This window comes from Triticum aestivum, chromosome 1B (assembly GCF_018294505.1).
Source record: "Triticum aestivum cultivar Chinese Spring chromosome 1B, IWGSC CS RefSeq v2.1, whole genome shotgun sequence".
Lineage (NCBI taxonomy): Eukaryota > Viridiplantae > Streptophyta > Magnoliopsida > Poales > Poaceae > Triticum > Triticum aestivum.
In genome coordinates, this window is record NC_057795.1 from 339,065,669 (window position 1) to 339,079,072 (window position 13,404).

General features: G+C 42.7%; 1 protein-coding gene across 4 annotated transcripts; it reads right to left on the bottom strand.

The window, feature by feature from the left end:
* Nucleotides 1-3,407: 3,407 nt before the first annotated feature.
* LOC123122722 (wings apart-like protein 2) lies at nucleotides 3,408-11,395 on the bottom strand. Of its 4 annotated transcripts, none has more exons than XM_044543062.1 (13): nucleotides 10,690-11,395; nucleotides 9,430-9,529; nucleotides 8,626-8,959; nucleotides 8,255-8,367; nucleotides 7,701-7,829; nucleotides 7,510-7,603; nucleotides 7,322-7,405; nucleotides 6,343-7,001; nucleotides 5,028-5,308; nucleotides 4,737-4,881; nucleotides 4,182-4,279; nucleotides 3,994-4,075; nucleotides 3,408-3,847 (listed from the first exon to the last, which is right to left on the bottom strand). In XM_044543062.1, exons 1-13 carry the CDS (start codon nucleotides 11,181-11,183, stop codon nucleotides 3,767-3,769), a joined length of 2,694 nt encoding a protein of 897 aa, XP_044398997.1. In that variant the 5' UTR covers nucleotides 11,184-11,395; the 3' UTR covers nucleotides 3,408-3,766. The 4 variants fall into 4 exon arrangements, with proteins under 4 accessions (XP_044398997.1, XP_044399011.1, XP_044399005.1 ...); XM_044543076.1 differs by having other exon boundaries at nucleotides 7,343-7,405; nucleotides 10,690-11,394; XM_044543070.1 differs by having other exon boundaries at nucleotides 6,343-7,004; nucleotides 7,343-7,405; nucleotides 10,690-11,394.
* Between the last annotated feature and the right edge of the window lie 2,009 nt (nucleotides 11,396-13,404).

A 13,404-nucleotide genomic window follows, 5' to 3' on the forward strand; every position in this document is an offset into this window, starting at 1 on the left:
GACAACTCATGTCTATGGTTAGGAAACATAACCATCTTTGATTAATGAGCTAGTCAAGTAGAGGCATACTAGTGACATTAAGTTTGTCTATGTATTCACACATGTATCATGTTTTCGGTTAATACAATTCTAGCATGAATAATAAACATTTATCATGATATGAGGAAATAAATAATAACTTTATTATTGCCTCTAGGGCATATTTCCTTCCGTTATTTCCAAATGCTTGGTCAACCGACTGAGGCCTTTGTTAGACAACCTAATCTCTTTAGAACAGAGTGCATTCATTCCGGGGAGGATGATTACTGATAATGCTTTGGTGGCCTTTGAGTGTATTCACTACATTAAACAAAAGAAGGATTCTACAAAAAGTTTTTGTGCATATAAACTTGATCTGGCAAAAGCATATGATCGAGTGGATTGGGTTTTCCTGAGGCAGGTGATGCAAAAGTTGGGTTTCTCTCATCGATGGAATGATTGGGTAATGACGTGTGTCACGTCGGTGAGATATTCTGTCAAACTTAACGGAACCCTCTTAGATTCATTTGCACCGTCGCGTGGTCTTCGGCAAGGTGACCCCACTCTCACCTCTCTTATTTTTGTTTGTGGCGGATGGTTTGTCTACTATTCTGAAGAACAAGGTGGCCATGGGCGAAATCACTCCGGTGAAAGTTTGTAGGAGAGCTCCGGGTGTATCCCACTTATTATTTACCGATGATTTGTTGCTATTCTTCGAGGCCACAAGGGCCCAGGCTGAAAATGTGAAGGCAACCTTGGTGATGTATGGTGCGGCTACAGGTCAGAACCTAAACTATAACAGGTGCTCCTTATTTTTTGGTGGCGCCTGTACTGCAGCAGCTCAGGCTCAAGTTCGGGATACTTTGAATGTCACTAGTTTGGTGTTTGAGGAGAAATATCTTGGTCTCTTGACCCCGGAGGGCCGTACGTCCAAGGGCAAATTTCAGAACTTACAAGCAAGTCTGACAAAACGTCTTATCCAGTGAGGTGACGACCTTCTAGCTCAACCTGGGCGCGAGGTGTTAATAAAATCACTGGTGCAGCCCTTGCCCACATATATTATGGGTGTTTTCAAACTTCCATATTCGGTTTGTGACGACCTTACAAGAATGGTGAGGAATTTTTATTGGGGATCAGCGTAAGGTAAGCGTAAAGTGCATTGGAAAGGTTGGGATCATCTCCTCCAACCCAAAGACAGAGAGGGTGTTGGTTTTCGGGATTTCCGGATGTTTAATCAAGCTTTGCTAGCTCGCCAAGCATGGCGATTACTAACTAAACCGGAGAGCCTGTGTGCCCAGGTGCTTAAAGCAAAGTACTATCCACATGGTAAGATGGAGGATACGATCTTCACAGGAAATGCATCCTCGTCTTGGTAAGCCATCAGCCACGGTCTTGATCTGTTGAAAAAAGGGCTGATGTGGAGGGTGGAAAATGGAAGAAGCATTCGGGTTTGGAGGGACAACTGGATACCAAGGCCTTTTTCATACAAACCTATTTCGCTACAGGGCCGATACCGTATCTGTTTTGTCTCAGACCTTCTTAATCCCAATGGGTCTTGGAATGTAGAAATACTACAACAGTATTTTTTGAGTGCAGATGTGATGGAGATCATGAAAATATGGGCATCTCCGAGATTGGATGAGGACGTGATTTATTGGGGGCCGAGTAATCTTGGAATTTTTACAGTCAAGTCAGCGATCAGGTTGCTTTTCAGGAAGTTCATGGTGCAAACGTAGCTTCCAGCAGTAATTCAAGCACAGGTGGGAGAAGCTGTTGGAAACTCATTTGGAAGAGTGAAGTGCCGCCGACGATTCGCAATTTTGCTTGGTGAGTGGCGACGGATGCCCTTCCAACATGGAAGAACAAGAACAAAATTGGTCTTGAAACGGTAAGCGGCTGCCGGGTGTGTGGAACGGAGGTAGAAGATAATTTCCACCCATTTTTAAGATGCCAGCGTGGACGAGATCTATACAAAGAAATGTCTAAAGTGTGGAAATTGCCAGCAATTGATTCCTTCATGAACACTGGTAAGGAATGGCTTCTTCATGCACTCGACCCCTTATGTGGTATTGATCGTAGTAAAATACTGCTCATCTTCTGGAGGTGTTGGTATGTTCGTAATGAAATCGTGCATAATAAGCCAGCACCGATCATGGAGTCCTCGGTGAGCTTTCTGAGGAAATACTTGGATGAACTAATTGGCATCAAGTTAAATTCGAAGATGGACCCGATGAAAGGAAAGGGGTACATATCTTTTGATCAGCATGTTGGGGCTGGGTAAAATTGAATGCTGATGGCTCGTTTGTAGCAAACGATGATGCTGGTGCTGGTATGATTCTTCATGACTTTGAGGGAAAGATCATCTTCTCGGCATGTAGACCACTATTTTCCTGCAGAGATCCACTAGAAGCTGAGCTATGTGGGATCATGGAAGGACTGTCTCTTGCCATACAAAGGTCTAATTTGCCTCTTGCAATTGAATCTGATTCAAGTATGGTTGTATCTTTGATATCTTCTGGTGAAGTTGATCGCTCAGTTTATGCCTCCTTGGTGAATGAAATTAGACTTTTATTTCGTCTTAGACAAACTTGTATTACTCATGTTTCGCGTGCCGAGAATAAAGCTAGTGATAGTTTAGCTAGGTTTGCTCGAGTGGAAGGGCGAACTATGACCTGGCTAGGGTCTGGGCCAGAGGAAGTCTTGGGTATTTTTCTTGATGATTTTAAGGACATTATTATTTGAGTAATACAAGTGTTCCCGCAAAAAAAAGATTCTTGGATTCTAACCCGTCCAAAATCAGAATCTCAACCCCGCAAAAAAAAAATCAAAATCTCAAACAAACACTCAGATTTCTATCTTAGCTTTCGAGAATCGGTTTTGGAATTGTGCTACGCCAAGGCGCAAGCCAGAAGCTGCGAATTTGCTGATTCCCTAGATACCCGAGTTGCCACTTATCCAGGTTCCGGAATAGACCAACCTCTCCCTGTTATTACGCTAGAAATGCCACTGGCCCCCGGCCCAATTTCCTCCGTTCTTGGAACGGAGGGAGTATAATCCAAGCCACAACAAATTCTCAAGAATATGTAGCTCAAACAAAGAGGGCCTAACAAATGCACGACTACCCTTTTCAATGTGTCACTATATTCGTTTAATTTGAGCGATGCTATTCCTACCATTTTCAAATATATGATGGTTAGCTAAAATCAAAGGAGCGTACAAATTTTGTACAAGTTGTAAGAATAGCATTTTTGCTCAACTTTTTGTGTAATTGACTAGCAACAATTTTGTCCAAATAAAATCCATCTGCTGAATGGAACAGTATCAAGTAAACAAAATACTTTCTGTTTCAGACACAGGAGGCACAAACCAAACGGCATGGCGACGGTACGTTCCATTAAGCTTCTTCAGATTTAGGCATGTGTGGTGACTGACTATGACTGGTACCAGTACAAATTACAAACACACACACGCACACACAGTACATTCCCTATGATGTTATTTTACATTCAATTTGAATTGGCTAAGTAAACAACGTGTTTTGAGAGGCGGCAAGGAGCACACACAAAAGATGCGCGACAACAACAGGGGGGCAAAAGGAAAAGAAAAGAAAGAATGACACCATGCTTGGTTAGTTGCAAGACGACTGCAGGTCATCTGCGGCGCACGAGGGGACGAGGAGGAACACTTGTGTGTGCCTAGGCTGCGAAGAGGCCAGTCAGTCTATACAGGTGACCTCTTCACCATCCTATCATAGTTTGCATTTTTCGATAACTTCTGTAACAGATGAGTGTGTTTCGTCTGTCATCATATTAAGCTGCAGATGAAACGCCTGCACATGTAACAAATAAACGGATTATTACATGCTCTATCTCTATACGCAGCAGCAAGTAGAAACATACCACAAGGGTAAAATGTCGAAATGAAGAAGAAAATAAGCTTCCTACAAGGGTAAGATCTACCGGACAAGAGGCATACCACAAATTTCTCTAGCACAGGCACAAGAACTTTCAAGTTGTTATTTGGAAGGCAGCTGGAAATCGCTCCTCGAACCTTCATGCTGTTGAAGCAGACAAAATGTTAACAAGTCCAACACCATTGAGGCTGACATTATGCAATCAACTCACCATAATGGAACATTACAGACGACAACTCAGATTACTAACCTTTCTATCGAAAGAAAGCCAAGCACGAGGGCTGCATAGGCCTCCACGATCATCATTTCAGCTTCCCGTGCTCCTTGCAACATTGACTCTTCATCATCCTGGTTAGTTATAATAAGCAGTCAATCAAATGAGCTACAGGACATCATACAATAGGATTTGCTAGCTGCTAGGTAGAAGGTACTCCCTCCGTTCCAAAATAGATGACCCAACTTTGTACTAAAGTTAGTATAAAGTTGGGTCATCTATTTTGGAACAGAGGGAGTACTATACAGAACATCATACAAGGCATTTGCAACAAAGATCCCCAAAAAAGGCTAATAATATAGTGCAGGTTTAAAATGGAATGGTACTCGACTATTCATGGTATTTTGTCAATTAACTGGATATCAAAGCCTACAAATGCATTAGTTTCCATTTCATGGATTTTAAACTAAGGTATTCATTATTCAATATGCTGCAAAACAGAAGGTACTTTGGAAACGAAGAGCAGGTAATAGTAATACACATCTAGCTTTACCATGTTTCAATGTAGATAAGAATTAAGGTTAGAATTACCGGTGATATAGTTGCAGAAGCTTCCCCAGAACCTTTACTTGCTAAGAAGATTGAACAGAGGAGTGGTATAACATCCCTCTGTGCCTTTTCACTCTGTGCGTTCTTAGACAGATCCACAGAAACACGGGCAGATGCAAGCCGCACCCTACAGCCAGGTCATGAAATAATTTAGAACTAGACATTTGTTAGTTCAGATATATGACTGCTCCAGACCCCAAGGAACTAGCTGAAGCAGAACAGTAACACAGGCATGAATCAAACAAATGGAAAGGAAGAAAGTAACAGGCTTACCTATTAAGGCTATCTTTTTCCACGAGATTGACAAGCAAGCCCAATATGGCAACCAGAAAATCAAGCTCATGATCTCGCAGTTGCTTAGCTTTCACTTGGCATGCTTTGCTGTCCTCAGAATCGGTGAGGTCTTGTCCAAGATCGACATCTCGGCCAGTGTCCACGGAGAAATCAAATGAAGGGAAATGCTTGATGATCAAGGAGGCCATGGTGTTAAGTCCACCACATGATGCAATATGTTCACAACCAGATGGGTTGTCATTTGCTAAGTTCATAAGAACCTGCCAGAAAAAACATGGGCAAATCATATACTACATGCCATTGCAAAAGTAACACCGACATAACATTTTTCTATCATAAAACATCAGCCACCAACTGTTCAAAAGTTTCAATAGTGCACAGCAAAATAGAAGGGACGAATAATATTGGACCCTTTGGACAGTTACAGTTTCTTTTTGGAGTGATAAGGTAAAGGTGCAATGATCTTTCATAAAATATCTTAGTAAGGAGCAGAAAATGATAAGAGACTACAATTATTATGGGATATCTCACAAATACCGCCACAAGAAGTAATACATAAGTATGTACAGTTAAGCTTAGGCCGACAATTAGTTGAGACAAGATCAATAACTAGTCTATCCATACAGGCTAGTCTTTCAAAAACAACTTATTGTCACAGTTAAATTTAATACTGAAACATATCTTCAAAGTGACTTAACAGGCTGCGCACCTAAAACCGTTTAAAGGTGGTTAATAAGCTTAGAAAAGCATCTGAGCTGATCACAATTGGGACTTACCATACGAGCAAGTTCATTCATGCTCTGGATTAATTTTATCTTCAGTTTAATAAGCTTATTGTAACTTTTAGCAGAACCTTCAACCTTCAATAGGAGGCAAGCCTGAGACAGCTTTACGTTAATGCTTAAACCCAACTAAAGCAGGTTTCAGGTTAAGTAAGAGTGTTAATCAGGCACCACAAACTGAACTCTAAACTTAAGCATCAGGCCCATTCATCATGTATGCACCGATGCACGGAGTGAAGCAGATACTACGACAGACTGATGTATATTTGTCTTAATACTCTTTCTTAAACTTCCAACCAAGTGACACATCACAATTCCACGAACAGTTATTGTGTGGTATAAATGGTGAAAGATCTTCCAGTGCATGCTATCGTACGAATTCACACATTGAAAAAATGTGCCAATGGTTTAACAGCCTATACCGAGCATTCACAAATGGACAAACCTATTTCAAAGGGATGCAATATTTCTTTACAAAAATATGCCAGCCAAGAAAAATCACGAAGGCTTACCTTAATTGATGCCAAAAGGCAGTCTTCCAAAAGACTGGAATCATCGTCAACATTAGAATGGGATGTTGCACCCAGATGATGATTATCTTCAGGTTGATATGATTCCTGACTTCCAATCGCAGCAATCCCACGATCGTCCGACAATTTCTCATTCGCTGATTTTGCTTGACGGCCATGTGTTGATCTCTTTTTTTGACCAAATAGTTCAGGCTCCTGATCAACATCATCAAATGCAAAAGGATCACTACCACTGCCACTTCTCAAATCACTGTTGCCATTTTCAGACAGACGTCGTCGTTTTGCCATTTCTCTGGACGTTCCATCAGAACTATGTGCCGTTATAGAAACCCATCCACTTGAGCCTCTAATTGGGTTGGCTTTACCACGTTCCTTTCTTATATTAAGCTTCAGACCAAGACCAAGACCATTGCTGTGCCTCGCACCTAATGAACCACTTGATGCCCTGTTGCTTGAAGTAGACTGGGAACAATCAAGTGTCATTTGTGATAGGCCAACGTCACTAGTAGAAGATATACTAATATGGGAAGCATCTAATTTGGAAGATGAGCAATTTTGGCATTTCTGGTTCAGCGAAAGCTTATTTTTCTTCGAGTTCTTGCCCTTGCCATGACCATTCAATGTAGTTGCACCCTTGATGTCTGCTGCACAAGAGAATTTCGAACGTGAGACCATATTAAACTTGTATCGAGGAATATATATCGTTGTGCTTTATATGAGACTAGAAGGTGAACATCATAGTCTTGTGTACAGTGAACATTTGTGCACATGCATGATACCCTATCTGCCTTGCAAATTTATTGCTGCACCCAGAGAGGATACTTTGGGTCATCAATATAGAAAAACACTGAAAATATATCAAGTATTGAATCTAGTGAAAATATTATATTTGCCCTAGATTTAGACAGTTCACAGGAAAGACAGAAGTTCAAATAATTTGGTGGTTGTGACTTGTGACTACCAGAGCAGCCCCCTTTACAACCTTTGGAAGATTTTTTATCTGTACTGCTTGAAACAGTGGAAGAATTCTGAAGGAGAGACAGTACTGCAGCAAAGGAAAATAGGCCTCAGATTGCAAGTTTTCAAAGTGGATGTTGAACGTTACACTATATGGAATAGGAAAAATACTGAAATCTAATGCAAAATTACCTGATAATAATTCAACAATATTGATAATGACACCAGCAAGAGAAACTGTAGAGCCTCTGGGACTCAATTTTCTACTCATGCTGAGCAAATGGGTCTGGAAGGATCAAAAGGAGTCAAGAGTTAAGTTAAGAAGTAGTACATGGCAATACTACCATTGCACTGAACTAACATTCCAAGATATGGAAAATTACCTTGTTCTGATCACTTAAGAATGTGGCATTCTCTAAAATTTTCAAACATTTCAGGAGGAGCGCAGCACTTTGCAAAGATGTTCCTTCCTTCATGTCCAAGGACAGAGTGGAGGTGTCCTTTACAATTCCCTGATATACAAGGTTGGCCAGCACAAGTATATTATATTCTGTTAGCTTAACTGGTATATAATGCATTAAGTATGCGAAATGGGGAAAAGGGACTAGCAGAATATCACTGCAAAAATAAATGGTGTACACATCGGGAGACCCAGGTCATAAACTACACAAATCAGAAACATGACAGGATTTAAAATTTTCATTCAGAGAAAATTTCGCAGCATAATTTTCATTCAAAGTTTTAGTGTGCAGCTTCAAGCATATTAGGGCTTAAAATGTACAGACTACAAAAACATGCAACCATTCTTCAGCATTGTGACAGAACACATAATGACAGCTTGAATGTTGTTTATGTGAACCTGTGCCGAGGGATGAATTACCATAAAATACATACCTGTTTATTTTATGAAATAAATAAAAGATAAGCAAGATCATACCTCCAGTGAGGAATGACAATCAACCATAACATCAAAAATATTATCAAGACCACCCAATGCCCTTAATGTTTCTTTGAAATCCCCTCCAACTCTGGTCACCATGTCAGAAGTCTCTGAAAAGATAAACTTTTGAAAATGAGTAATATTTCAGTAACCATAGCAAAAACAAAAGTTACCACGCATAATTCTGGGCTAGGCAAGCCATCACTGAAAACTCAAACACAAGTGAAACAAGGGCTAGGCAAAGGCATCCATGTAAAGTAAGCAACTAAGCATGCAATGCTTAACTTGTGAATTGACAGTGTACTTCGCGGTGAATGCAATAATGGCAATAGGGTAATCATGGTCAAGAAATTGATTAAAAACCATACCCTCTAATGCGACAGCTGACAAACATGCTTTTTCCATTGTCAACAAAGCAAGCCATTTTGAACATAATTCTGGCCTTGATGTTCTCTTGCCATCCCTGTCAAGTGGCTTGATTTCTTTACAGCTTAAGAGGATTTCTTCAACTTTTGATATGATATCCTCTGAGCTGGAATCGGAATCCTTATTTGAGCCATTAAACATTTGAACTTTACTGATTCCAAGGAGTTTGGAACCTATAGATGGTGCTTTGACATCATTTGCGTCCATTGGAGGATTTAATAATTTAAGAAGAAACCGAATACACGATTCTGAATTTAGCACATGATTCTCTTGTACCTGAATAACAACAAGAAAGGATAGATTGATCATAAGAAGAAACTGAAGCTGAAGGAATGCTCATCAGAACCCAGAAGTATCAAAAGAGCAGCAACTGTTGGGAAAACGCATTCATCGAGCAATATATGTAATTCACAAATGAAAATCTGAATAGTAAATACTCCCTCTGTAAACTAATATAGGACGTTTTAGAGACTTGAAAGGGAGTGTTAAACTAGCTAGAGTTTAAATTATAAATTGTAGTTCAGCTGTCAATAAAAAATAAAGCATAACGTTGCTGAACTGAAGTTATTTTTATCATGCATTAGTATTGAGGAAGAAAGCAAATATTTCTACAAGAAAAATAAATAAATAACTTTGTCACGACACGAGTATCTTTGTGATTCGTGAGAAGAGAATATTTAATATGCACAGAAAGCAGCATGCACAGAAACATATCATCTGGTGGTTTGGGATTGAGAGGTACTCACATCACTTGCCAAAACAAATAAAAGAGCTGCCGCCGCAACACCACAGGAAGGATCATCAATGTTCAGAGCCAAAACATTATCTATAATTTGCTTTACCAATCTACAGGACATAACAAAAAATGCACTTGTGAGTATAAGATGGGATTCGTGTAATATTTGAAAGAAAAAAAATGAAATGTTTGCCAAACGGTGATTTTAATTTTCGTACTTCTCAGACTCAATAGATTACTGAGATGAACATTACATGGTTACATGTTAAAATAATTGTGTTCAATGAGAACTTACTTTCAGCAATGTTAACCACCTACAGATGTAGAAATGGGTAAAACATTGTAAGAATCTAGTAATTCAAGAGGTAACATCATCACTTCAAGCATGCCCTTTGTTTCACTAAACGGTATTGCTATTTCACAGGCAACTGAGTCACAGCTAAAAATAGTTTGGTCTTAACATTGAGATTGTGCAACTGCAATAGGGATGAGAGGATCTTCACAGGATGGCTACCAATGTTGACTGAGAAATAACTATATCTAAGATGACTGAGCTATAGACACACCCCTAAATACATCACGTTTGGTTAAAAAATGTATACTCTCCTGGACAGAGAAGAAATATTAGGCTCGAGTTCAACGGATGGCACTTGTACCAACAATGTTCTTCGGACGTATCTACAGGCCCGAGCAAATCCTAATTCAACAGGGGAGATGTCTTTCTAGACATTTCCAATCAATCAGCATGCTTCCTTCTTATGCAATCATGGGATACTGGAGCTCTTAGCAAAAAGCAAAGAGACCAGCCTGCTTGAGACGCGGATACTTCAAGTGCATACTCCTTAAGCCCAATTGTGATAGTTAGTCGATGGGGATTCTCCACGATATGTTAAGTCTTAATTCTTCAACAATAACCCCGACAAAGCAAACTAATCGAACTAACAGCTCAGGCCAGGCAAGCAAACAAGATTTATATTTGCGAATTAGCTGCATGAGTTGAGCCATTCATCATCACAAGACAAGAGGAAACAGAGCGGGCTCGTTCGTGGTTTGAAGGCCAAAAGGTGGCTCCTTTCCCCAAGAAACCGAAATTCTTGAGCCCTAATAGCACAAAATCCCAATCTTTGAACCGAGGTCACCCGCAAGAAGCCCCAATTTCGTAACCCTAACCCGAGGTTCTCGATTCTGGGAGCCAAGATTGGGCACCAAAGAAGAACAAGAAACCAACTTGTTATTCTCCACGGAGCAGTTAAAAGAAAGGTGTACTGACCCCTGAGCCCGGAGGACGCGGCGGCGCGCGGCGGACGCGCAGATCCCGAGCAGCGCGAGCAGGCTGGCCCGGCGCACCCGCCTGGGCGCGGTGGGCCGCAGCCCGTCGAGCGCGAAATTGACCTCGTCGACGCTCTCCATCATCTCCCCGTACTCCTCGGCCTCCATGAGCGTGGCGGTGGCCGCCTCGGGCTCGAGCTCGGCGTGCCTCCCGCGGCGCCCCTTACGGCGCGGCCCCTCTAGCCGGGGCGGCGGCGGCTGCGTGGGCGGGTCCTCGTCGAAGTCCCACATCGAGGAGGACTCCTGCGAGGGCGGGAAGGGCTGCGACGCGGACGAGCCCAGCGCTGCGAGCTCGTCGTCCCCATCCCCGGCGTCGAAGTCGAACGCGTCCTGCGAGGACGAGAGCCCGCGGTCCCCTCCGCCTCCGCCGGCGCCGGCGCCGGCGGCGCCGTCGGAGAAGGTGCGGGATCTGCGGCCGTAGGTGCGCACGATCATGGCGACTCGCTGCTGCGGGTAGCTGCGCCTCCGCGCATGCGAGTAGAGAGAGAGATTTGGGCGTGGGCGTGGGCTTGGGCGTCTGTGTCTTGGTTTCGAACGTTTTGCTTTGCGGCTGATCCGGATTTGGGGATTCTGGCCTGGGACTGGGAGGGGAGGAATTCGGGGTCGGGGAGCTGCAGCTGGTTTCGTGCGTTGGTTACTGCCGCTGCTGGTGGTTTTGTGCGTTGCTGCGGCCTGGGGTTAGTTATCGGCCAGGTTTAATAACCAAGGTAAAGCACAGTCTAGTTTGAATCGAAATGGCCGCGGCGTCTCGACGCGCTTCTCGACCGTCAGATTGTTCCTCTATCTTGATTTTGATAGGGCACTTGTGCACACGGTCTTGAGCTTCCTCGTCTCCTCAGCGTTTAGGGTTCAAATCAAGCATGAATAAAATGAGTAGACATGGTCGAATAAAAGGAGACTGTCTCCCAAGTAACTACGTTGATGCTCAATTCGATCTTCACGAACCTGGGTATGCAATGCCCGATCTCCAATCTCTCGGTATGTCTCAGGAAATGTTTGGATCCGGTCCTGGTTCCCGTGAGGTTACACAAGTGGAAGATCGTGGATGTTGCGTGTAGGGCTGGTCAATAGTCCCTTTAAAATGATTACGGTTTAGCCTTGAACAAATGCGGAATAAAACTCATGTTTAATTTGTCAAGCACAAAACCAAAAACAAATATGCTCACCTATGTGCGCCAACGACTTATGCTAAGCAAGATAAACAATTAAGTGATAGCAAGATGTATAATAAAAAACACTATGGCTATCACAAAGTAAAGTGCATAAGTAAAGGGCTCGGGTAAGAGATAACTGAGGCACGCAGAGACAACTATGTATCTCGAAGTTTACACCCTTGCGGATGCCAATCTCCGTTTGGAGCCATGTGAAGACACAGTGCTCCCCGAAAAGTCATTAGGGTCACCGTAATCTCCTCACGCCCTCGCACAATGCAAGATGTCGTGATTCCATTAAGGAACCCTTGAGGGCGGTCACTGAACCTGTACAAATGACAACCCTTAGGGGCGGTCACCAGAACCCATACAAATTGCTCGGGGCACTCTCAAGCGACTTAATTGGAGTCTCACGAAACTTGTCCGAAGCTTTACACCACAATGATTGAGCTTTGACAACACCAACCGTTTAGGGCACCAAAGCACCCAAGAGGAACAAGCTCTAGGGTGCCCAAACGCCCAAGAGTAATAAGCTTCTCACCTTTCACTTCCATGGTGAACTCAAATCGTTGCACCAAATGCAATGGCAAGGGCACACGGAGTGCCCAAGTCCCTCACTCTCAAAGCCACCACGACAATAAAAGCTATGTAGGAATGCGAGAGGAAGAACAAGGAGAACACAAAAAACTCCAAGATCTAGATTCAAGGGGTTCCTCTCACTTAGATGAGAAAGTGATTGGTGGAAATGTTGATCTAGATCTATTGTCTCTTTTCCCTTAAGAATTAGCAAGAATCATTGGAGGGATTGAGAGATAGCAAGCTCTAAGAAGGTCAACAATGGGGGCGAAACACGAGCTCAAAAGATAGAGACCATTGGGAAAGAAGGCCCCCTTAAATAGGCCCCCTGAATCCAGCCGTTATGCGCACAAGTCGTGCTCAAGTGGTACTACCACTCGGGGGAGCGGTACTACCGCTTAGCACGGTCAAAACACCTCAACGAGACAGAAAAAGTTCTGACTGAGAGGTACTACCGCTTATAAGTGGTACTACCACTCGGGGAGGTACTACCCTTATAAGTGGTACTACCGCTCAGGGAGGTACTACCGCTTATAAGTGGTACTACCGCTCAGGGAGGTACTACCGCTTATAAGAGATACTACCGCTCTCTACTACTGCAAAAGTCATGACGAGTTCCAAAGCATAAATATGAGCGGAAGTAGCTGGCTGGCGGTACTGTTTATAAGCGGTACTATCGCTTAGAGCTAAAACACTGCCAAAGCAAAATAGAAGGACGCTCCAATACTGAAACTGCTATAACTATTGCAAACGGACTCCAAAATCAGCAACCTCAAGCTTGTTGGATAGAAGACGACAAGTACTATCCAACATCGACTGGAAAAATTAAGAACTAGCAATGGAGAAGAAATGCCAATAGGATAAGGAAGAGGACCTTCCCCAAGCATGAACCGGCAAACTCTCCAACACCGAAAACTCAAAGATGAAGC